At 61.3% G+C, this 23,386-nt stretch overlaps 1 protein-coding gene across 1 annotated transcript; it reads right to left on the minus strand.

The window, feature by feature from the left end:
- Positions 1 to 926: 926 nt before the first annotated feature.
- Positions 927 to 17,879, minus strand: BCAN (brevican). Its single transcript, XM_059146290.1, has 14 exons — positions 17,561 to 17,879; positions 13,616 to 13,725; positions 12,663 to 13,037; positions 12,181 to 12,355; positions 11,797 to 11,924; positions 11,043 to 11,336; positions 8,503 to 8,736; positions 7,374 to 8,018; positions 3,966 to 4,073; positions 3,234 to 3,392; positions 2,598 to 2,680; positions 2,158 to 2,302; positions 1,699 to 1,889; positions 927 to 1,392 (listed from the first exon to the last, which is right to left on the minus strand). Exons 2-14 carry the CDS (start codon positions 13,704 to 13,706, stop codon positions 1,285 to 1,287), a joined length of 2,736 nt encoding a protein of 911 aa, XP_059002273.1. The 5' UTR covers positions 13,707 to 13,725; positions 17,561 to 17,879; the 3' UTR covers positions 927 to 1,284.
- Between the last annotated feature and the right edge of the window lie 5,507 nt (positions 17,880 to 23,386).

Consider the following 23,386-nt stretch of genomic DNA (forward strand, 5'->3'; position numbering starts at 1 on the left):
ACGCGTGTGACCGCGTGCGTGTCTTTGCGCGTGTGACCGCGTGTGTGACCGCGCGTGTGACCGCGTGCGGGGAGCGCCCGCCGCCGCAGGGGTCCGCCCCGGCCACGGCGCGGCGGGGCCCAAGGCCGTGCCCGCGCGGAGGTACACGCGCGCGCACACGTCCTCCCCTCCCCACTTCCGACGCTGACCTCACCACCCCAGCCGCCGCTGACTCACAGCCCGCGCCGTCGGCGCGCCCTGGCCCAAGTCACCCTCCGCCCCTCCGTCCGCTCCCCCCTTCCCCACCCGCGCGGCTCGCAACGAGGGGTCGCGGCGCCCCCTGGCGGCCTCCCGGGACCCCTGCGGCTCCTCCCGCCCGGCCGCACCCACGCAGGCGCACGCGGCGCTCTCAGCCCGCCGTGCCTGCGTCCGCAGCGCCCTCTGCCGGTCACAGCCGGGAGCCCAGCAGGTCTTTCTCGGAGCCGAGCGCACAGCAGGGCTGGGGGCGTCTCCCGGGCCCTTGTCTTGCTGCCCCAATCCCTGTTTCTTTTGCTGGAAGTAAGCCTTCCTGCCGTCTGGCCCCCAGACCTGCATTCCCTTCACTCTCACCCTCATCCTTGAGAGAAACCGTCCCTTTTGGGAACCTCAGAACCGGGCCACCAAGGCCCCGGTCTCCCCGCCTTCCTCTGTGGGCTCTCCATCCCTCTCCCTCCCCAGGCTGTGCAGGTCCGCTGGACTGGGCACTCTGGCATTCCAGCTCCTTCCAAACACGCTAGTCCTGTCGTTCCGTAAACCCATACCGGGCCACTACTCCGTGCCAGCTCTGTTCTCTCCACTGACCTCTTGGGAACCTCTCTGACCTTCAGAAGCTGATCAATATCCCAGGAGGCCCAGCCCAACCCGTCTCTCATCTCCTTCCCTCTCACAGAGAAGCATCCAACTTGCCTGTGCTCCAAGCGGCTTTATTTCCTGCTGGTTACACAGTAATCCATCCTGCAAACCCATTCCCTGGGAAACATGGGAGTGAGCGGACCAGGTGTCTCCCAGGGGAACGAACGGGACAGGATGGCTGGCAAGGAGAGGGCAGTTGAGGCACTTAGGGACTTCCTTGAGGTCCTCGGCGGGGGCGTGGCCTGATGCCCATGGTAGGGGTGAGAGGGGGCTGCCCAGGTACTGCCCACAAACCCCTCAGTCACTGTCACCCGAACTCCAGCCCCACTCCTCTCCTGTGGTCACTTCCTGTGATGGGAAGAGGGTCGGGGGAGAGGCCAGTGCTGGGGGCAGCCGTGTTGAAGGCCTCGCTCTCTAGGGACCCGGAGCAGGACTGGAAGGAGGGGTCAGCAGGGCCTTCCAGCGTCCAGGGAGCCCTCCCTGATGTCCTTCTGGAGCCTTCAGTGAGTGCAGAGCTCGAGCCTGGGAAAGAGGCCCACACTCACTGTCTATGCGGGGCTCCTCCCTGGGTCTCTTCTGAGAGCCTGCCCTCCGGGGTTATGATCTCATTGAAACCCTTGCCCTGGCTCAGCCCGTAAGAGCCCAGAGTGTGGCCAGTGCTCTCAGACCTCAGCACTGAAAGGGACCCCAGAGCACCCACCTCATTCCCGCTGCCTCCAAAGGCAGCCACGATGGCTGCGAGGTCACACAGCCAGCGGCTGGCAGAGCTGGGACTACAGCCCAGAGCTACTGTTGGCTACTCCCCACCTGCGTCCTCCTGGCACTCACAGGCCTCTTGGGCACACAGGAGATCTGGGGGGGCTCCCAACGGCCATTCTCCTGGCAGCGGATCAGCGGCAGGTTGCGCTGGGTCAGCCCCTCCCGGCACCGGTAACGAAGCACCGTGTCTACTTCATAGCGCAGCCGTGGGCGGCCAAACACTTGGGCCAGGGGCAGCTCTGGTGGAGGCCCACAGGACACTGCAGGGGCAGGGGGGGACACAGTCAAGAACTGGGAGCCTGGCTCTGTGGGTGACAGTTCCCAGAATCAGGATGAGGAGGTGGGGGCGGGCCACAATATGATGCAAAAAAGAGCAGAGGTTCCTAGTGGACCCACCTCATTTTTTATCTCCCCCTTGCGCATGGCCTGGGATACATTTCTGATTCTTCCGTAGCTCTGCCCCCTCCTTCTACACACACATCGGCCGCGTGCCCCTGGTGCTTCCTCCTCCCCCCTGCCCGGCCTCACCCAGCCCCATCTTGCAGGTGTAGGACAGGTGGTAATTGCAGGGCACGTCACTCCACTGTCCCTGATCATGCCACACCATGACCACGCAGTTCTCTCCAGACAGGAAGTAGCTGTCAGGCTGTCCAGGGTTCCAGTTCTCATAGAGCTGGGGGGAGGGGGACGGCATGGGGGGATGAGGGGGAGGGATGGACCTAGAGGGCCTGAGGAGGGTGGGAGGGGCACTAAGAGGCAGGGGGGTGGGGGATGGGGAGTGGGGGCCCAGGAGGTGAAGGAACAGCTCGCGGGCTTTGGTGGGGGGAATAGTGGGAAGAAAGGAACGCAAGGAAGGGAGGCCGCCCCAGGGGGAAGCGGGACAGAGAAGGGGCCCGGAGAGGGGGTGGAGGGCAGTAGGGCTTGGAAGAAGCGACCCAGGCCGCTGAGGGACAGCCGGAGCCTCTCACCAGGGGGACGCCATCTGACCACAGGAAATCGCCTTCGATGGTCCGGTCGTTGAGCCCGATCCACTGGTACTCGCGGTACCGACCTGGGGAGGAAGCGCGGGCGGGCGCAGGTGTGCAGTGAGCCCCGCTGCCAGCAGGTGGCGCCGCTCCCCGCTCCCGGCGGCCCCGGGGTCAGGGGGGTGGGTCGTTCCAGCCAGACCCAGCCCGGGGCTTCCCCGCTTTCCGGGCCGCCCGTCCAGCCTCTGCCCGCGCGCCGACAGAGGGCAGGGTCCGGGCGGGCGGCAGGGGTGCGGAGAAGAAAACATCGGCGAGGCCAGAGAGGGGGAGCGGGAGAACGGGTGGGGGGCGGGGCAGGCGGAGGGGGCAGAGGCGGGGAGGCGGGCGCGGCCGCGGGGGGCGTCGGGCCGCTGCAGGTGGACCGCGGCCGCCAGCCCCGTCCGGCCGAAGCCCGCTGCCCCCGCGGGAAGTGCGGCGCAGGGGCCACGGGACGGGATGAATGAGCGAAGTAAACCAGGGCACGGGCACCGGGTTAATGAGGGAGTTACTGGATTCCCGCACTCACTGACGGTTAGTGATGGGTTAATGAGTGAGTGAGGACGGCGGGCGACGCGCCCCTCCAGCCCCGCCCCAGCCCACTGTTGATGAAGTCCTGCTCCTCGGGCGTGCGGATGCTGGCCAGGTGCGCGCCGAGCAGCCGGCACTGGGTCTCCGCCTCCTCCCAGCTCCTCCGCGTGGAGAAGTGCTTGTAGCAGGCCCCCTGGAAGGCGTCCCAGCCAGGGCTGCAGAAGCGGAGGCCTGGGGCACAGAGGGGCGGCTCGCTGAGGCCGGCGCGCGGGCACGTCCTCTGTCAGGGACTGGGCCTCCCCCGCCGCGGCCGCAGGGGCCGGGGCTAAGGGGCCGGCGGTCCCTGCCCAAGGGCCAGCCCCGAAACGGGGCAAGGAGGAGTCCTGAGGGACCCCGGTGCAGGGGGGCTTGATGGCTTCCTTCTCTGAGCGCCAGGGACCAAGGACGGTGAGGGCTGGTGTCCCGGCCTGGGTCTCCGCAACCCTCCATCCTAGGGGGCTGTGACCTCCCATCTTTCCAGGAGAGAAGTGACAAGTAGGGACCGCCTGCTGCCAGGCGCACAGGGAGGCTACGCACTCCTCGCTCCCGCACCACTTGAGAAAGGCATGTGTGGTTCCACTTAAGAGATGAGGAAATCGAGGCTAGGGCTCAGAGAGGTTTTGTGATTTGCTTAAAATGGAGATTCATTAATGACAAGGCCCAAACCAGTGCCCTCCCTCCTGGGTGCAGAGCTAGCTCACTGTCCCGGGTCCAGGCTTCAGATCAACCCCCAACCCCCCACACCCTACCCTTCAACACACTCACCAACATCACACAGGTCCCCCCCATAGCCAGGCAAACACAGGCAGCGGACCCCCTCCTCCTCCTCCAAGCACGTCCCACCATTGTGGCAGGGGCTGGGGACACAGTCACCTGAAGGGGGAGAGAAGTGAGGTGGGGGGGAGCAGGGGAGCACAGCTCTGCAGCCTGAACCCCCGGGGAGGAAGGGTTCAGAGAGTTCACAGCCCAGCCTCCTTGTCTTGGGAGCTATCACAGCACCTTAAAAGTCAGCCCAGGCCTAAGTTCTGGGTTTCTCCCTACACTGACCACCCCCCTTCCCAGCATCGACTCAGCCCTGTGTTGGCCATTTTCGTGGCCACCAGTGTGGGCCCAGTGTAACAGGCTGGGGGAAGCTGGTCAGGAAGGCCCTCAGGACCCGACCCCATGAAAGGGAAAGACGCTGGGCTGTGGACCATGAGATCTGGACTCTCCTGTGGCTCCTGGCTCTGCTGAGTGACATTGCGCAGGTCACTTGACCTCTCTGGGCCTGGAGGCTAGTCTCCCACTCGCTTGTCTTGGGGCCAGGTGCCTGCACAGTTCTGTACACTTTAGATGGGGAAACCAGAGGAGTCACCGCAGCAACAGAAAGCTGTGGTCTGTACTTTACTGCTTCTGGGACCTGATACTGGGGTGGGGGAGGGCTAGCTATTCCTTCTGCAGTCGGGGTGGGGCACATAGAGTCAGCCCCAGAAGCACCAATGGGAAACACTATCATAGTGAAGAACCAACGGATTTCCCCTGGGTCTATGCCCTAATCGTCCTCTCCCCCTACCCCCCACCCCCAGCCCGAAGCTGCAGGGCTCCCGCTGCCTACAGCCGGATCCTCACACTGTCTCAACACCGTGCAGTCTCTTGTCTCTCCCTCTGATCTCCCCAAACTCCCCTCCACCTTGGGCTTTCTGCAAGTTCCCCAGCCCAGAAAGCCCTCCGATCCTCCTCTCTCCCTTCTGGCCCTTTCTCCCCCAGGCAGTCTTCTTAGACCGACACAGAACCCTGCCATCTGCGGTCTGGCTGGGTCACCTGCCTTCCCCTCTGGGCTCTCTCCCTCTGGATCCGGGGACAGGAGGTGGCTGCCTTTACACCGGGCCTGGGTGCTAGGTGGGCAGTTTTCACTCCTTCTGGTCCAGGAAGGGGAAGACGGCCCCACAGACTGACAGTGCAGGGCTGGGCTCACAGCTTGGGAGGGGAGATCAGCTCTAAGCGGGACTCTTCAGACTGTGCCTTATGCCCAGCATCCAAGGGCACGGCCCACTGGGCTTCCCTCTGCTGGGTGGGGGGAGGGGAAGCTGAAGCTGAGTCCAAGAATGTTGCTGGGATGACCAAGCTGTTTGGGGTGAAATGAATCTGCTGTTCCAGCACCCCCACTCTGTCACCTCCCCTCCAGGCCTCCCCTCCAAGCTGCCAGCACTAGCTCCCAGGGGCAAAGGGGGAGGAGAGGTGTTTTACTTAACCCACTAAGCACCAGGACCCACAGAGGGTAGGTGTCCTGAAGCCCGTTCCATCCCTCACCCTTTCCTGGGGGACGGAGATTCCGAACCTGGCTCCCCGCCCAGGCCATGAGATCCCTCCCCTGGCTGAGGGAGGTAGAACCTGAGCCAGCACAGACAGCGGAGGTGAAGGAACCCCTCTTGAGATGTTCCACTCTCCTTCCTTCCCACGTTGGGGCCAACTGCTATACACAACCAGAAAGTTCTTCCCTCCTGCTGCAATAGAAGGCCAGAGGACATCCCTGGGCCTCCAGGTGGGGTGACTAAGACACTGCAGAGATTCCCACTGCTGCTTCTCTTCCCACCAAACCGCCTCCCAACCCACACAGCACCGAGCTCTGAGCTCCAGCTCCGAGGCCAGCTGGGCAGGGAGCCAATGGTTGAAATGGGCGAGCCCGACGGGTGGGCCGGGTGTGCTGCAGGAGCCCTATCCCATCCTGGACCATCTAGGGAGGGCAATGCAGGGACTGGGAAGAACCCAGCCTTCTCTAGGGTCTCCAAAGGGAAGCTCAACCTTCCCTGAGCCAGTGGGGCTTCTCTCAGACCCCAGAATCTGACTCCCACTCCTTCCCCTCTGCATTTCCTCTCCGTCCTCATGTCCTGAATTGTGTCTTCTCCAGCATCAGGGACTTTGAGATCTTTTGGGTTCAGGGAAGGTGAGAGTCTTCCAAGGGGTGGTGAGGTGCTCATTAGGGCAGGGTCAGTGGGGCAGGGGCGGCAGTGGGCAGTGGGACGGAAGTTAGATCCTGTCCCCCTTCTGAGTTGCGGTGGGGGAGGCCGGGGCCAGGGATGGGCTTCTACGCTAAGATGGACTTTCTCCATCATTAGTCTGTATGTCCGGCTCTAGACAGAAGCCTTCAAGATGGCTCAGAAATGAGTACACGTGTGTGTGCCCACACAGTCTCTCTCTCTCTCTCTCTCTCCCTCTCTCCCCCTGCCTCTCAGGCTGGCGGAAGTTTCGCCCCATCAGGAGTGAGGGACTACAACTCCCAGCAGCCCCGCCGACTGATGGACAGTGACTCCTGTGCTCCTTCAGAGTTGGGCTCTTGGCCTCTTGGCGGTCAGGAAGGAAGGCAGAGGAGGAGCCTGAGAGGGCAGAATGGAGGACCAGCGAGCCTGTTAGAAGGGGAGGGCGGGGAGGGGCACTGGCTGAGGATGAAGAGAAGGAAGAGAGAAGCAGAGAGCGAGGGAAAGACCGGGAGAGAGACAGGGCGCCAGAGGGAGCTTCGGAGAGCTGCCCGGACTTGCGACCCAAATGGGAGGAATGAAAAGGGCAGACAGCTGGGGGTGGACACAGAGGGTGCCAGAGTTTTGGTTATAAAGTGGTTTAATAGAGATTTATTTCCAAGGCTTGTTTTCCATGAAACAGTCGAAAAAATACTTCACAGAAGTAGATGCTTAAGGCTCTGTGGGGATACGGGCTCTCCTAGACCCCAGAGGCTGAGGGCAGGGATGGAATCCCAGGCTTCCCTGATATCAGTGGGGTGGCTAAAGGGGGTGGCACACAGGAGGGGGAGGGGCAGCAGGAGAGGGGCCTGGGCCCCAGAGAATACAATAGGCCCCCAGGGCGTCTACGCGCTTGAGGATGGGGGGGTGGTGGTGGGTGAGCTGGTGAGTCACAAGTGGAGAGACAAGGACAAGAAAGGGTCACAGGTGGTAGCTGGGAGGCTGGAGTCACAGGGTGGGACGGTGGGGTTGGGGGTCATGAGGTGAGAAATCAGAGCGCGGAGCTGGAAGTCACAGATGTGGCGCCCAAGACTGGACACGCACAGCTAGGAGATGGAGGCAGAGGACAGGAGACGCTGGGGTAGTGGGGGTCAGAGGACCACAGGTCATGTGACCCAGAGCTTCATGGGGAGAAAGGGGAGAAGGAGAAAGAGGGAGTTCGAGCCTTGGGCAAAGTTACCTGATGAGGGGGCCACGGCCACTCCACCTCGGCTGGCGCTGTCAGTGGGCAGCACTGGCTGCACCCGCACTGATGTCCCTGCTGGGACAGTTCTTCCAGAATTCTCTTCAGAGGGGGCCTCCAGTTCCCTGGCACCCTCAGGGGCCCGTGTGGCTGGAAGCAGGGCAGGGGTATCCTCAGAGCTCCCTGCCTCCTCACTCTCTCCTCGAGGGACCCCAGACAGCTCAGGACCACCAGCCTCCTCCCCCACCTCTCTCTCCCCGGCCGGAGTGGAAGGCGGTGGGGGTGTCAGTTTCCCATTCCTGGGGGTGGGTAGAGTCTCAGTGGGTGGTCCAAGGACCCTCGGAGGCCCAGGAGCCTTTGTCTCTCCGTCGGGGTGTGGTGACGCAGCAGGCTGTAGGACTGCACTCGCTGGGGGTGGGGAGGCACGGGAGAGCGATTCCTCTAGGGCTGGCTCCGTGGGGAGAAGAGTCTCCGGGTCTGGGCTGCTGAGCTCACTGTGCCAGGCCCACAGGGCCTCATCTTCCACCTCCTCCTCTTCCTCGTCTTCTTCCTCTTCATCTGTGTATTTCTCTTCTTCCTCCAAAGCCTTGCCTTCCTCTTCGGAGGACCCCAGGGGAGGGACAACGGATGGCGGTTCGAATTCTAGACAAAGCACAGGTGGTTCAGCACCAGGGACAGCACCAGCCCCAACCCGAAGACCTCGGAGGAGGGGAAGGAAGCAGAGGCTGGGGAGGGGGAGGCCTGGGGCGGCCAGGGGAAAGCCTGTCCCAGGGAGAGGCTGCCTCCGTTCCCCACCAGAAGACCTTCAACCTGAGCAGCAATACTGAGACTACCTGGAGGAGGCTCTGTGAGCCGTCATCAGCCCAGGAATAAAACAGGGCTGTTATCTCTCTCTCTCCTAGCCTTGAAATCTCTAGTCTATTTTGGGTAGGTGGGGGAGGAGGGAACCAAGGAAGGAGCAGCGTCCTTCCCAGACCCAGAGAGTTGGAAGTGGAATGTGCTGGAAAGGCAAGGGTTGGGAGAGCACTGGACACAAGCCCTGTGTCACGGAGCTGCTGAGACAAGTCATGCAGCACCCCAGGCTTGCACCCGCACCACCGACTTCTCTTACTAGGGGATTGGTTACCAAGGTGGGTTCTCGGGGCCTCTGCGGGGTCTTCTGGAGTGGAGCTACCACCCGCTCCATCCTCCACGATGGGGATGGAGTAGATGGCTCCCCGGGACTCGCTCTCCACAGCCTCCTGAGGCAGCTGGAGTTCCTCCAGGGTCTCTGTCACCGTGACAATGGCCTCCAGCCCATCAGAGGCCGGGTCCGAAGCTGGGTCCGACGCCTCAGGCATGGCGGACGGCTGGGCAGAGTCTGTCAGGAGGGAAGTGCCAATGGGAAGTTGACCAGGCGGCTGGGTCCTGCAGCCACAGGCCTGGGGGAGACCCACCGTCTCTGCGCTAGACTCAAAGACCATGAGAGTCCCAATTCTCACTCAGCCTTTTTGTGGAGGACCCAAAGGACCCAGGGAACACTGCGGGAGGGAGTTCACCACCTATTCCTCAAGCATCAATCAAGGGCCCACCATGTGGCAGGCCAAGCATTCTTCTGGGCACTGAGGATACAGTGGAGAAAAGCCAGCAAGCCTTCTGCCCTAAGGGAGTTTACAGCCTAGCTACAGATAATAAACAAATAAGCATGTATCATAAAGTTATCATACAAAGAACAATTAGGGGCGCCCACGTGGCTCAGTCGTTAACCATCTGCCTTCAGTTCAGGTCATGATCCCAGGGTCCTGGGATCAGGCCCCGCATCATGGGGCTCCCTGCTCAGTGGGAAACTGCTTCTCTATCTCCCACTCCCCCCTGCTTGTGTTCCTTCTCTTGCTGTGTCTCGGTCAAATAAATAAATGAAATCTAAAAAAAAAAATTTTCTTTTTAATTAGGCAGGGTAAAGGAGATGGAATGGTGAGAAGTACTACTTCAGGCAGAGCGTCAGGAAAGGCTCAGGAGAGACAGTTTCCTGATTAAGGGGTGGAGGAAGGATGGGCAGGTGGTCTCAGCACTGTGGGACCCTGCTCTTGGAGCAAGGCACAAGGACCCGAGGGGTTTTCAAATGGAAGGGGAGAGGGGGCCGTCATGCAGGAGAGCTGAAGGGTGAAGTCCAGGAAGGACATCCAGCAGTCACCACCTGAGGGTCTCAGCACTGGGGCAGGAGGGGAAAGGGAGGGGCTGCCACACCCTTCCTGGAGCTGCTGCCTTCAAACCACTGGCGCTTTGGAAAGGATAACCTGGTCTTCGGAGAAGAGAACGAAGGTCAGAAAACCAGTGAGGCGGCGGTAAACTGGGCTAAGAAAAGCCCTGAGGGCTGTCTGCGCTCAGCCAGACGTAACTGCACAGCCTGTCCTGCCCCCATCACCTGCTCCAGGGAGCCTGGCTCCTGCCAGGCAAACGAAGCCGTGCCCTTGCCCGCCTCTGTCCTCCCCTTGTTCCCAGCCGCTCACTGTAATTACGGTCATCACCGTCAACCCTCTTCCAGTTGGCCTTTCCAGACAGACCTGCCTTCCTACGACTTCACTGCCCCACCGCTCCCTTGCCCCGGGCTCAAGATGTTTGTGGATCGAGCCCAGCAGAAGTAAAGCTTTTCTCTCAGTCTCCCCTCATACTGGGAGCAAGGCATCTCATCTCCCCTTGGACTAGGGGCTCCCAAGGCAGAAGCAGTGGCTTTCCCCTTCAGACTAGGGACTGTGCATTCTCCGTTCACTTCTGCCTCCAGCCCCACCAGTACCACAGGCTCCCGAGTGCAGCGAGGACTGAGAACGCCCTGTGACTGTCAGCCACCCTTGCACGGGGCCCTGTGCCTCTGGGGGTCCCAGGCACTGCCTTCCTGCCAGCTCCCAATGTTAAGATGTGGTCAGAAAGCCATCTCTACATCCAGCGGTCCTTGAGGACCTGCTCCCTATGGGGAGGACTTGCGTCTGTCCATCAACCTTTGGTGGCTAAAGATCTAAGACCATCAAGCTGAAGTTTCCGATCCTGCCCACCCCCCACCCCCACCCCCCATCATGAGAGCTCTGGAGAGCATGATGGTAACTGGATCAGACCATTCACTGGGTTCAGAGAACGTCCCTAATCTCTGCTCTAGGGGCGCCTGGGTGGCTCAGTGGGTTAAAGTCTCTGCCTTAGGCTTGGGTCATGTTCCCAGGGTCCTGGGATGGAGCCCCGCATTGGGCTCTCTGCTCAGCGGGAAACCTGCTTCCTCCTCTCTCTCTCTACCTGCCTCTCTGCCTATTTGTGATCTGTCTGTCAAATAAATAAATAAAATCTTTAAAAAAAAAAATCTCTGCTCTACTAATGAAATGCCCAGAAATGGAAACCTCCCCAACCTCCCAATATAGAAGAGGTGGCTTTGGCATTGGGGAGGCAAGCCATGGACAGCAGAAGGGAAGGCAGGTGAGGGGCACAAGGAGGCAAGCCCTCCCTGAGGCCACACAGCCCAAGTCAGAGGGCATCAGTGGAACGAGAGCCCTAGGTGCCAAGCCGGGCGTCACCCAGGGCTCCTTCAGGCCAACGGCCAAGACCCGAGAGACACTAGTCCAAGCAGCAGTGGGACTTCCAGGCTCAGCTCTGGGTCCCTGACAGAGACAGGTTGGTCTCGGCCTCTGCAGGGAGGCCGCTCACCTCGGAAGCAGTAGACGTTGAAGCGGCTGTGCTTGTTGGGAAAGCCAGTCTGGTTGGGGAAGAGGAAGAGCGTCTTGACACCAGGCAGGCCTCCCCCGCAGCGCTGGCTGGGCGTGACGATGGGGTAGCGGACACTGCCGTCGGCCAGCCAGCCTGGGCTGCAGCGGTCCAGGCCGCCGTCCCAGGCGGCGTATAGCTGGCCGGTGGTGGCGATCTCCGCACCCCGCTCCCGGCAGTACGCCCGTGCCTCCTCCAGCGTCAGCTTGTCTGCAGGGGCACCCAGGAACAGCTCTCCTGGGAGGGAAGAGGAGGCTGTGTCACCGGGAAGCTGGCAGCCCCGTCCGCCCTGGCTGGCTTCTCCAGGCCTCCGTCTCCGCATCGGGGACACGGAGTCAACTCCCCTCTTTCAGGGTCAAAGCCTGGGTGGAACCTTGGGGTGAAATTACTCAGAGGGGCTGGCTCCGCTTCCTCACTCTGTGAAGAAGGAAAGTGAGGCCGGGGAGGCTGAGGGGTAGAGAGAGGCTCAGCAGGTGTCAGACACAGTCTCCGACCACCTGTCTGAGGCGTGGGCCATGAACTTGCTTCCATGACAGTGTCTGGAGGGCGGGACCAGCTTGTTTCTTTGGAAGCCCCCCCTCCCCCGGGATGCCCGCTTGAACACACAAAGGATGACTGTCCAGCAGAGGCCCCAGGAGGAGCTCCGGCCAGCCCCGGAGAAGGGGCTCTAACCCGAGAACCTCTCACCCCCAATCACCATTTAGGTCTTCGGCATAGCAGTAGACATCATAGAGGTCGTCCGGGTCCACCACTCCGTAGTTCCGGACCCCGGGGAAGCCATCCATGTCTCCATAGCAGGCTTCTCGTGGGGTCTGGATGGGATACCTGAGATCGAGTACGGATGCCTTCATCAGGGAGCCCTCCAGGGATGCCCCTCCTGAACCACACTGCCTTTTAAGGCAGCCAGCTGTCTACCTGGTTCTGCAGGGACACCCCCTACCCCAGGGCAGGCCAACCTCATTGCCTGGAGGCAGTGGGAGCCGGATGGCTGGCCTGAGACATCAGGCAGTCCCTGCTGAACCAGAGCCCACCGATACCTCAGCTACAACTAGAAGCTCATGGCCCCCGGCCGCCCACCCACCTCACGGTCTGGTCGGACAGCCAGCCAGCGTCACACTGCTCATAGCCCCCGAGGTAGGCAGCGTAGAGCTGCTCCGGGGTGGCGATGCGGGCTCCGATGCGGGCACAGGCCTCCTGGGCCCCCGTGAAGGAGAAAGCATAGCGGGCAGAGCCTTCCCGGTAGAGAAAGACGACCCCTGGGGGGCAGAGAGGAGTCCTGAGGCAGGGTCACCCCCACACCAGCCTCCCCTGGCCCTCCTTGTCACGCCCCTGTACACAAGGAGTCAAGTCCAAACGGTGCTCACTTGGCAGCATGAGCAGGTGACCTTAGACTGTGAGCAGGATTCCCTCCGCCCCGCAGGGAGAAGCCGAGAGAAACGAGGTGACCGAGGCCTGTCTCTACTCACTCCGTTTCCAGCTCTCTGGCTGCCTTCCACCTGGGTGTGCTTGCCCCTGGGACTGTGGGCTCCCTCCCTGCCGGCACCTCCCTCGTCCTGCCCTCACCTTTGACCTTGACCTCCACGGCGTCGCTGCTGTCGTCTATGCCGTGCTGGACTTCGCAGCGGTAGATGCCCGAGTCATTGGGCCGCAGCTCGCTCAGCGCCAGGGACACGTCGGTGAGCGACGCGGGGTAGGCCGGCAGCGCCACGCGGAACCGGTAGGCCTCGCTCACCTTGACGCGCAGCCCCCGCGCCACCAGCACCTCGGCCTCGCGGCCGCCCGACAGGAAGGTCCACTTGACCCGCGGGGAGCCCAGCACGGCCCGGCGGCCCAGCGGCGGCCGCAGGTAGTGGACGTGGCAGGGGATGGTGAGGGCGCCGCCCAGCACGCCCTGCAGTGGCGCGTTGCCCGCGATGCGCACGCGGAAGGCCCGGTCCTCTGTGGGGGGGGAGTGGGCGGGGCCAGCTGGAACTCGGCAGGCGCGAGGGTCCGCACCCGCCCACCCGATTTCCTAGTCTGCCCGCCCGGAGATCCCTCCCACCCACCCCAAGTGCCGAGCCTGCGGGCCTCTAGGACCCCAGGACCACCCCGGACACTCTCCAGAGCTGTCCCCAGGTATCCCTGTCAGTTCTCCCGGAGAGTGACCCAGGACCACCCCAGAATCCCGGGGCGCCCAGCCCAGGTGTAATCTGCTCCCCAGGTCCTCCAGCCCTGGCCGGGTTCCCCGGTTTCCCTCAGGATTTCTCCCCACTCTACCCGCTTCTGCCTCCCCAGCCCATCTACAGGCCCCAGATCCTAGAGACCCGCAGTCCTGCACCTGCTGCCGCTCCTTCCCATCCCCCCAGTTTTCCCAGCCTCACCCAGAGCCCTTGGTTCATCCTTTGTTTCCAAGTGTCCCAGACCAGGCCTTTCCCCTCAGAGCCCCTAATCCTCACTCCCTGGGTCCTCCAAGCCCAACCCCTTCCCCAGGGGCGATGCGGGAGACAGAGACAGTGACCCTGAGTGCGGTTGCTTACCTGAGCTGTCCCCCTCCAGGGCATCAGCTAAGGCCACAGGGCCCTGGGCCAGGGCCAGAGCTGCCAGCAGGGGCAGGAACCGTGGGGCCATGCTCAGGCTGGTGGGGGGACTTGAGGAGGAAAGATGAGGTTAGACCTCAAGACGGACTCCCCTGGCTCCCAACCACACCCATTTGGACTCACACATATCATGGCCCCGGAAGCCCGCTGTTGCCACCTCACTGTGAACTCCCTTGTTTCTGATCCTGTCTCCCCACCAGGAGGTTCTTCCTGGGAACCAGACCGGGTTCTAGTCAACTTGCTGCATGACTTAAGGCGGGGTCCTTAACTTCTCTGGGCCTTGGTTTGCCGGCTTGTACAGGAGCACCGTGACCACCACCTCCCGGGTCGAGATGAGGCTATGGGCTTTAGAGCCCTGTCTGTCCTAAAAACCCTGTACAGATGCACAGCTCCAGGTACACTGTAGGAGCTCAATAAATGCTGGTAGTATGCATGGTGGGCGCTATTGTACTTAACAACCCCTGTGCTCAGGGCACCTGCGGGGCTCAGATGGTGAAGCGCCTGCCTTTGGCTCGGGTCATGATCCCAGGGTCCTAGGATCGGGCCCTGCTCCCTCAGCGGGGAGCCTGCTTCTCCCTCTGCCTGCTGCTGCCTGTGCTCTCTCAGTCTCTGAAAAATAAATAAATAAATCTTAAAAACAAAAACAAAACCAACCCCTTGTGCTCCTCCCAGGCCAGACTCCCTCCTTGAACCCAGAACCTCCCCCTTCCCCCAGTATCCCTGCAGGATTCCCTTCCTGTCCCTTCCTCCCTGAATACTGTACTCACCTAGCCTCCTCCAGGAAGGCCTCCTAGACTGAACCTGGGCAATGTGTAACTTCTCTCTAGCCCTACCCCTCCTTGGCCTCCCCCTACCCCATGGTTACTCATAAGGAAGCTCTTCTCTTTACTCGTAGCATGCTCCACCCCCTCCTTGGCTGACTTCTCCCTTCTTCCCAGCCTTCCTTTCTGCCTGGCACGGGCTTTCCCACCGGATCTCCTGGCTCAGAAACCGGCTGGGACAAAGCCCCTGTCTCTGCCAGTCTGGCCTCCATCCAGACTCTCCCTTCCCCCACCCCAGCCCTAGGCTCAGGGGGTGGGCTAAAGGAGGGTGAGACTAGATGGGGGGGCCATGTCCTTCCTGCCCTTGGCTATCGGACACTCTGAGAATCCACACCAGCCTTCTGAAGATCTCAAGGCACTTACACTCTCATAATGGAGGGATGCGGGGGTGACATTGAGAAAGGAGACCCCAAGAGGGCTAGGGCTGACCCTGGTCCCCAGCAAAGCCAAGTCAGGAACCGGGCCAGAGTGTCCACGGGAGGGAAGCCTGCGTAACTAGTGTCCAACATCCGTACGGGTCGGGCCAGTCGAAATGCGTGCAGACCCGGGTCTGCCATGGAAGAGGCCAGTGACCCAGCAGGAGGGATGCAAGTCAGACTACAGGCAAGATGTCCTAGTGCTCAGGTTCACTCCCACTCCAGGCCCACTCTTCGACCTCCGTCTTTGCCCTCTCGGGCTCTGCCTTCCTGCACATCTCTGCCTTCCTGAGCCTGAGCGGCTGGGACCTTCCTCTCTTCTCCGCGATTCTCCCCCGGGATCTCAGATCCTCCTCGGAAAGCCTCCCCACCGACAACACCCCCCTTCCCCCCACTACAGCTGGGCTTCATCTCCTCAGGGTCACACTTGGGGACAGAGTGACAGAAGCTAAATGTCTAGGGTCTTTCTCTAGGGTCCCAGACCAGAGGCTGCTGAGACCAGCTCTGCGCATGGGGGCACCTGGGAGAACCGCTTTCTGGGGTAGGTAGGGGACCATCGGGCGTGGGTGGCCAGTCCCTGCTGGGGGCTGGGCAGACTGTTCATCTTGCCTGTGAGCCTGGTGAGGTCCTGGCCAGGTCCCTTTCTGGAGCCTTCCCTCCCCTCTCTTTGGGCTGGAGCTGGAGCAGCTCACAGACCTGGGTCCCAGCTCTCCGACAGGCGGCCCAGAAACCCATATATTTGGAGCCACTCTGGGACCCACAGCCTGGACCCCCCCTTTCACCTCCGTTTTGAAGGTGAGGGGGTGCAGGGAGAGGGTCTGAGGCTGGTGAAGGCCTAGTGACAAGGGATAAGGGGGTCATCCCACCCAGCGGGAGTCACTGACCAGAGGGGCCAAGAGGGGGCCTGGATTGTCTGGTTCTCATGATCAGAGGCAGCTGCACTGCCCCCCACCCCCCTGCCAACCCCACCCAGCTTGGAGGGATGCAAGTCAGACTACAGGCAAGACGTCCTAGTGCTCAGGTTCACTCCCACTCCAGGCCCACTCTTCGACCTCCGTCTTTGCCCTCTCGGGCTCTGCCTTCCTGCACATCTCTGCCTTCCCCAGCCTCAGCTCCCTCCTGGTGCAACCAGGTGTCCTGGGAAAACTATGGCATCCCCTCAGCGGGCACCAGCCTCAGACCTGGGCTTGAGGCGGGGAGCGGGCCCGGGCCTTCTCCAGCCCCTCTGCTGTCCTCCAGAGCAGACGCCCTCTCCGTCTCTAAGCTGGAGAGCTCAGCACGGTGGGGGCTTCCTGTCCCTGATGCCACACCGTCCCTCTGTCCAGCTCATTCTGTCCTGCTCCAGCTCAAGGATTTCTGCCCTTGCCTTGAATTTCCCAGGCTGTTCAGGAAACTTCCCTCGTGTTACATTGTCCTGCCCGTCAGACTGCGGAGTCTGGCTCCTCCCAGGCTTGAAGACCCAATCGACAGAGGAGTAAGATCAAGAGTAGGTCGTGTGTGTGTGTGTGTGTGTGTGTGTGTGTGTGTGTGTGTCCAACACCCCCATCTCTGCGCTGACTGCCCTCCCCAACCCCAGGCTGGCCATCTGAGGTCTGCCCTACAGGAACCAGACTCCAGAACAGCAAGGGCAGCAGGAGGGAAGTTCTCACTGTCGCCTTAGTGTGAGCAGAACCACGAGCTGCGCGACACCAACCACAGCTGCCAGCCCTTAGCTGGGCCTGCAGGACCCGCTACAGAAATTGCATAAACAGTCCTAGTGAGCAGAAGCACGACTAGTAATACAATTAGCAACATCACAAGCCAAGGACTGCAGCTCCTCGGCTCGAATCTGTAAGGCAGATGCTGCCAAGTTAGCATCAGGCACTGGTGCTGCTGTGGGTGGGCGTGGGTCGGGTGGGTGGGTCGTGGGTAACTGCGTCCCTTGATCTTATGCTTTTTTCTGGAATAGAAGTCGCGGAGGTATTAACGGTGCTAACAAAACTGATGGCAAAAACTCTTGATCCCGTTGGAAGCACGAGAGCAGGGGACATGGAAGGACCTGGGGCGAGGGGGTGTCCCGCCCACCGGCAGCGCTAGGAAGGAGAGCAGCAGTGGTAACCAGAATTCAGGCTCATGGTTACCGACCCTCTTCCCGAGCCAGGCCACTTAAAAACGCTTCCCATGGACTACCTTAACTTTGAGAAAAATACTATCTATAGGTTGCAGCGATGCGGAGCCTGAGGTTCAGAGAGGTCAACTAATTTGCCCAAGGTCACAGAGCAAGTGACAGAGTTGGGACTCCCGGCGCCAGTGGGAACCCGGAGGGGCCCCCAGAAGAAGGGCTGCTTCCCGCTCCTCCGGGCCGCCCGCCGGCCGGCACAAGGTCGGAAGTCGGGGCGGGGGGCTGGCACTGGAGCGCACGGCAGGGAGGCGGCGGGGACCCGGGGGGCGTTCCCATCAGCCCGCGGACTCGGGCACGCAGGTCGGGCCGCCCACGGCGGAGGGGTGCGGACCGCAGGGCCGGAGGCGGCGGCGGGCGCTCGGGGGCTGGCAGGGTCAGGGGCTGGGTGCGCCGCGGGAGGCCAGCGCTGCGCGGGGGGCGCGGACCGCGGCCGGCCGGCGGGTGCCCCCCGCTCTCGGGCGGCCGGGCTGCGCTCTCGCTCACCTACCTGCGGGCTGCGGGGGCCCGGGGCGAGGGCAAACCCGGCAGTGCCGCCTCCTCCGGGCTCTCCTCCGGGCTCTCCTTCGGGTCCACGCTCGGTCCTGCGGCTGCAGGCGACTGCGGCGGGAACTGCGCGGGCGCAGGGAGAGGCCGGGCCCGCAGGATGTTCGGAAGAGGGCGCCGGGCCGCCGGGCGCCGCACAAAACCCCCTTTCTTCCCCCCGCCCCCGCCCCGCCCCTCCCCGGGGCCGCCCCCGCCCCCTGGCCGGGGACGCGGGGGGCTTGGAAGGTCACGCGACCCGCTGCCTCCTCTGCGTCCGTTCCCGGCGGCGGCCGCGGGAGCAAGGACGTGCGAAGTAGGACCTCGTTCTGGGGAGGAGAAGCCGGGCGCGGGGAGCAGGGAGGGAGGGAGGGCAGGAGGGGCGGGGCGGGGCGCTCGCGGAGCGGGCGGGGCGGCTGCAGCAGGAGGGGTGCAAGTTAGACAGCTGGAGGGACTTCCCGAGGGCCCGGGGGAGAGGAGGAGGGCCTCCGACCTGGGCAGTAAGGGAAGGATGACGGGGCATAGAAACCGGGAGGGAAGCTGTGTCTCGGAGGCAGGATGCAGTGCACACGACCTTAGCCATCTCCCGGGGGCAGCTCTGATTGGGTTTTGTCTCTGGTGGGGCTCCCACTCCCTGCACAGAGGAGGAGCTGACTTTGCAGCTGGACGGATGGAGGTTAGACAGCAGATTCTCGGCTTAAGCAAAGCAAGTCGGGGACTCTCCGGAGGTGCGGTGGCGGAGGGGCTGCCCTAGGAATGGGCACACCCGGCATGCGAACCCAAGTGCGAAACACAGGCGTTGCTGGGAGCCCCGAGCGCCCGCTGGCCAGGGCTGGTGCCGATGAATGTGCAGCCTGGTGCCAGGGGGTGGGCCTTGAGGGCCAGCCGGCAGTGGGGGAGTCCCCAGAATACCAATGACGCCCCAGCGCCAGCGACTCCCCTTCCCTCTGCTTTCCCAGGCTCTCTCTGCCCCACCCCCTTCTGTCTTCCCCCCTCCCTCCTGGGACTTGAAGCAGAGCCCCTGGCACGGACTGTGGGCACGACAGCCAGATGCCTGGAATGTCTCCCCTGGATACTGGTGGTGGCACCGAGGATAGCTTGTTGGGGGATTTGATCCTGGTATCTCCAGCACTACCCCCAAAATATCCCGACTAAAGCGGGGTGCCTGCAGGGCAAATCATCGTCAGGACAGGTCCCTGTCCTTCCGTTTAGGCTGCACCCCAGTCCCTCCCGCCTGGATGGGGCTCGGCACTGCCCTCTCGGATGCCCCGCCCCCAGGGCTGTGGACTGGCTTCCGGAGGGCTTCACAGAAGTTCACCGTAAGCTCCTCCCCAAACCTTTGAGGATCTGAAGGGAGAGCTTTGGCCCCTCCCTGGACAGTCGTCTACTGGGCAGGCAGGAGAGGGAGACCCGGCATGGTGGGTGGTAGGTCCTTGAGTAAATGAAATGACCCCGGCAGAGAGGAAGCCTGAAAGGACAGACCAAGGGGCCTGGCAGGGTCTGGGGAAGGAGGGACCTCCGTCCGCCATTTATTCCTTTCATTACATAAATATTAACTGAATGTCCACTACGGACCAGGCACTATTTTAGGACCAAGGCCTCCCGGGGAGAGGGGGGCACCTAGCCTTGGGGCAGATCTGAGCAGTGCCTGATAGTCCCAGGACCTCCCTTTGCTCCCCTCAGACCTCATAACCCCGGCTGAAAGAGAGCCCGCCTCCCCCAGGACGGTCTCAGCGCAGGTGCCTGCCTCCAGCCTGCCCCAGCCCGGGCTAAGATCAGCTCCACCCGGGGCCTGAGCCCACACGGGCAACCAAGCGGCTGAAATTCAATCCTAGTGGTGACCGGCCTGTAACCACAGTTCTTGCCGCGGGGAAACCTGGCTGTGATGAGGAAAGACGGAGTAAGTGACCTTCCTGGCCACCTCCCCTCAGGACTAGGAGCATGGGCACACGTTTTGGTGTCCTGGGGGAGTCCAACCTTGACCAAGGCCAGCAGCAGCAGCTGGGGCTGGATCAGGGTTGGTACCAGACAGTCTGTTCCAAGAGGCAGCCCCCTGGTGGGAACCCAGATGCCCTGTGGGAACAGGGAGCGGCTGCTTGAAGACTGCTGGGAGCTTGGACTGCGGAGGGGCGGGCCCTGAGGTCAGACACCCAGCTTGCCAGCTGCAGGGGCCAAACCTTGTGAAGGGCTTCCTTTCTCGAAAATCGTTTTCTCTTCTGAGCAACGAGCTGCAGGGAATCTGCGAGTCCAGGTAATGTCTACTGTACCTGGCCAGCAGGTACATCCGTACAGTAGACAGCTGAGCAGCAAGCTCAGCAAAACCTCCTTCGTTCCTTTTGCCAGTCACACACATGTATGCACGCGTGCACGTGCATGTGTGCGCACACATGGCCCCAATCCGCACAGATGTCCTGGCCAGGAGGTCGGTGGGCCACGTCCCCGAGGATGAGACAGACAGAGGGCTCATTATCCAAGAGAGGAGTCTTTCCCTGAGGGCTTCCCAGGGGAGGCAAGTCCCCCAGACTCTTGCACGTTTCCAGGGCACTCTAATGGGCACCTTCTGGTCGGGGACTCTCTTTCCTGTCTTCCCTCGAACCTGGCCCCTGGCCCTGCGACAGCCACCACCACCCATTTCTGCCCCTTCCTAAGAAGAGGTGAGAACCAAGGCCTCACCAAGGTCTCAAACAGGGACCTTCAGGGACTGACTGACACCATCAGGATCGTCAGAAGCAGGAAGCATTAAAGTCAGATTTCAAGCAGAACTTCCCGCCCCAGTAACAAAAGGAGAACGTCTCAGGGAGCCATAGAATCTTCTGGACAAGGGGAGAGACCCAGAGGCCAAGTGACTGTCCAGGGTCACACAGCTGTAGGGTTGTGTCTAGGGCCGATCATGACCATGACCGGTCTCCTGAGGGATGGACATCCAGGCCAGGGTTCCTGCTGGGCCCCAGCTGTCTCTCGGGGCACAGAAATGGAGGCAGAGAGAGAAGGAGGGAGAGGGGGGGCAGCCCAGCTGGCTGGGCTCCCGTCCTCCTGGACCCTGGGGAGTTTTCCAGTCTCTCTGGAGGAGAACAGTTAGTCTCCCGCCTCTCCCTCTCCCCCTCCCCCACCAATGTCCCCACCCAGGCCAACACTGAGGCCATGACCCAAATTAAGGAAAGAGAACCCCCCTCAAGGTCGTAGCCTCCCTGGCTCCAGGGCCTTCCTTCCTGTATCCCCAGCCTCAGTGGCCACTGGGAGAGCCTGTCTTTCCGGTCCCTTGAGCACCCGTCTCCACTGTCCCAGACTTGGAGGTGGGGCCCCGGCAGCTCAGATCCTTTCCCATAGCACCTGGGTCCTCTTCCACAGGGACGTGGGAGTGGGGCTGTACACACAGGGCTCCAGACGCTGGCACAGCTGTGCTGGGAGAATGGTGGCTTTGATAGCTTCTGAAAGGGGCCAGGAAGCGCGGGACCCCGGCCCAGACGAGGGAGGGGCCAGCCTTGTGCTGAGGGCTCCTGCAGCTGAAGACCAGCAGCAGGCGGGGGGGGGGGGGGGGGGGGCAGTTGCAGAGGAGGTGGGGTGGCGAGGAGACAGAGGTGGGACCTACAGGCTGAACAGCATTTCGGGGAGCCCCTGAGCAGGAGTGGATGGACCCTTGCTGCCAGGGGACCTAAGTCCTGTGTTCAGAGGGGCCACGAGACTGTTCCCCCCAGTCTAGACGGCTGGACCGTGAGAACATCCTGCTCTCCTCATCCTGCTCGTCTGCAGGCCCCTCGCAGCCCTGGTCCCTGTGGCCGGGCACGGGCTCTGGGACAGGCACTCACAGCTGCAGCCTCCTCACCTGCAAGATGGCAACAGCATCTTGTTTTCTGTTTCTTTTCTTTTCTTTTTTTTTTTTTTAAGATTTTGTTGACTTATTCGAGAGAGGGAGAGACAGATAGAGACAGCGGGAGTGGGGAGGAGAGGGGGAAGCAGGCTCCCCGCTGAGCAGGACACCCGATGCGGGGGGGCGGGGGGGGCTGACCCCAAGACCCTGGTATCCTGACCCCGGCTGAAGTCAGGTGCGGCTGGGACGGGGCCTCCCAGGCGCCCCCTCGTGTTCTGGTTTTGACATTGGAACCACGTAAACATGTTCTATAATTGAATCATAAAATTAAATTTAGAATAATTAAATGAATTCTAGACTGAATTTAAAAGCAGAACAGGGATTCAATTCCTAAACACCTAAAACCAGGTGAAGCAAGGGCCCGCGACTGTACATGAAGCTGGAGGCAAAGCCACAGGGAAGGATTTTCTTTCAAGCGATGACGGAACTCAGCATGCTAACTCTCCGTCCCTCAGAGCTAAGAGAACCACGGAGAGATCATAATGTCGGCGCTGGGGTTGCAAAATGCAGCACTTACTGTGACAAGCAAGTAAGTGACTGCGGGAACGGCTTTCGGGAAGAGTCTCAGGGTGAGGAAAGGAAAGGTCAGCCGACGGCTCATCCCGCTGCGAGCGGCGATAACAGTGTGGACTCAGGATGTGGATGCCGCGGAAAAGGCTTAGGACCATGACTCCCCAGTAACACTGAGTGCTCCCGGGATCCAGACCGTGGTCTCCAAATGGTACTTTCTGGGAGCCTGGGTGGCTCCGTCCATGAAGCACCTGTCTTCAGCTCAGGTCTTGATCCTGGGGTCCTGGGATCGAGCCCCGCATCGGGCTCCTTGCTCAGTGGGACGCCTGCTCCTCCCCTGCCTTTCCCCCTGGCTTGTGCTCTCTCACTCTCTCTGTCTCAAATAAATAAACAAAAAAATCTTAAAAAAAAAAATAAATGATACTTTCTGCTCCCAGGAACCAGGCCTCTTTGGAGACGCCCCAGTGAGGGGCAGCACGGGTTGTCACGCTTGTGAATAAAGGAGGTTTTGAGACTCAGGCCAGGCTCATGTCCAAAGGAACCAGTAGCCACTTTGCGGAGACTCCCACTGGCCAGGATGACCTATCAGCGTTAAAATGAATAATGACAGGACACCTCACTGGCTCCGTGAGTTAAGCGTCTGCCTTCCGCTCAGGCCTGGGTCCTGGGATTGAGCCCCTGCATCGGGCTCCCTGCTCAGCAGAAAACCTGCTTCTCCCTCTGCCTGCTGCTCCCCCTGCTTGCGCGCTCTTTCTAACAAATAAATAAGATCTTTAAACAATAAATAAATAAATAAGCACACGCATAAGTGTGTACGTACTCAGTGAGTTTTCAAAAAAAAAAAAAAAAAAAGAATGGGGCGCCTGGGTGGCTCAGTGGATTAAAGCCTCTGCCTTTGGCTCAGGTCATGATCTCAGGGTCCTGGGATCGAGCCCCACATCAGCTTCCTGCTCAGCGGGGAGCCTGCTCCCCCCCCCGCCCCGCCTGCCTATCTGCCTACTTGTGATCTTTGTCAAATAAATAAATAAAATCTAAAAAAAAAAAAAAAAAAAGGAATAATGAGAATGAAGCCTATCAAATCTACAAAGTCCAAGAGTTCATCATGATACTAAAAATGAAAATCCCTGGTCACCTTTGGACACTGATGGGGCGCCGACTCACAACAGTGAAGATTAAGAGGGTGTATGGGGCCCCGTGGTGCCCACCCGTGTCTGCTTAGCAGCCGCCTCAACAGACCAAAGGCTGCTGACTGCCTGGGGACTTTCTCTGCTGGACGGGTGGACAGCAAGTCAGACGTGGGCAGGAGCTGACGGCGTGGAAATAGCCTCAGGTCGTGACAGAGGGGAGGCCAGCAGACCAGAGCCCCAGGCCCTCTCAAGTGGGAGCAGAGTGAGGCCAGACCCCCTCTCCTGGGTC

This window comes from Mustela lutreola, chromosome 14 (assembly GCF_030435805.1).
Source record: "Mustela lutreola isolate mMusLut2 chromosome 14, mMusLut2.pri, whole genome shotgun sequence".
Taxonomy (NCBI): Eukaryota; Metazoa; Chordata; class Mammalia; order Carnivora; family Mustelidae; genus Mustela; species Mustela lutreola.

What these genes read in the sequence shown, in the direction of transcription:
- BCAN (XM_059146290.1), bottom strand. Translation starts at nt 13,706, where the DNA reads ATGGCCCCACGGTTCCTGCCCCTGCTGGCAGCTCTGGCCCTGGCCCAG. An exon ending in GGGGGACCTGTGTGATGTTG is followed by an intron (nt 3,393 to 3,965) that starts GTGAGTGTGTTG and finishes TCTGTGCCCCAG; the next exon opens with GCCTCCGCTTCTGCAGCCCT. An exon ending in CACCTGCAAGATGGGGCTGG is followed by an intron (nt 1,890 to 2,157) that starts GTGAGGCCGGGC and finishes CTGCCCCTGCAG; the next exon opens with TGTCCTGTGGGCCTCCACCA.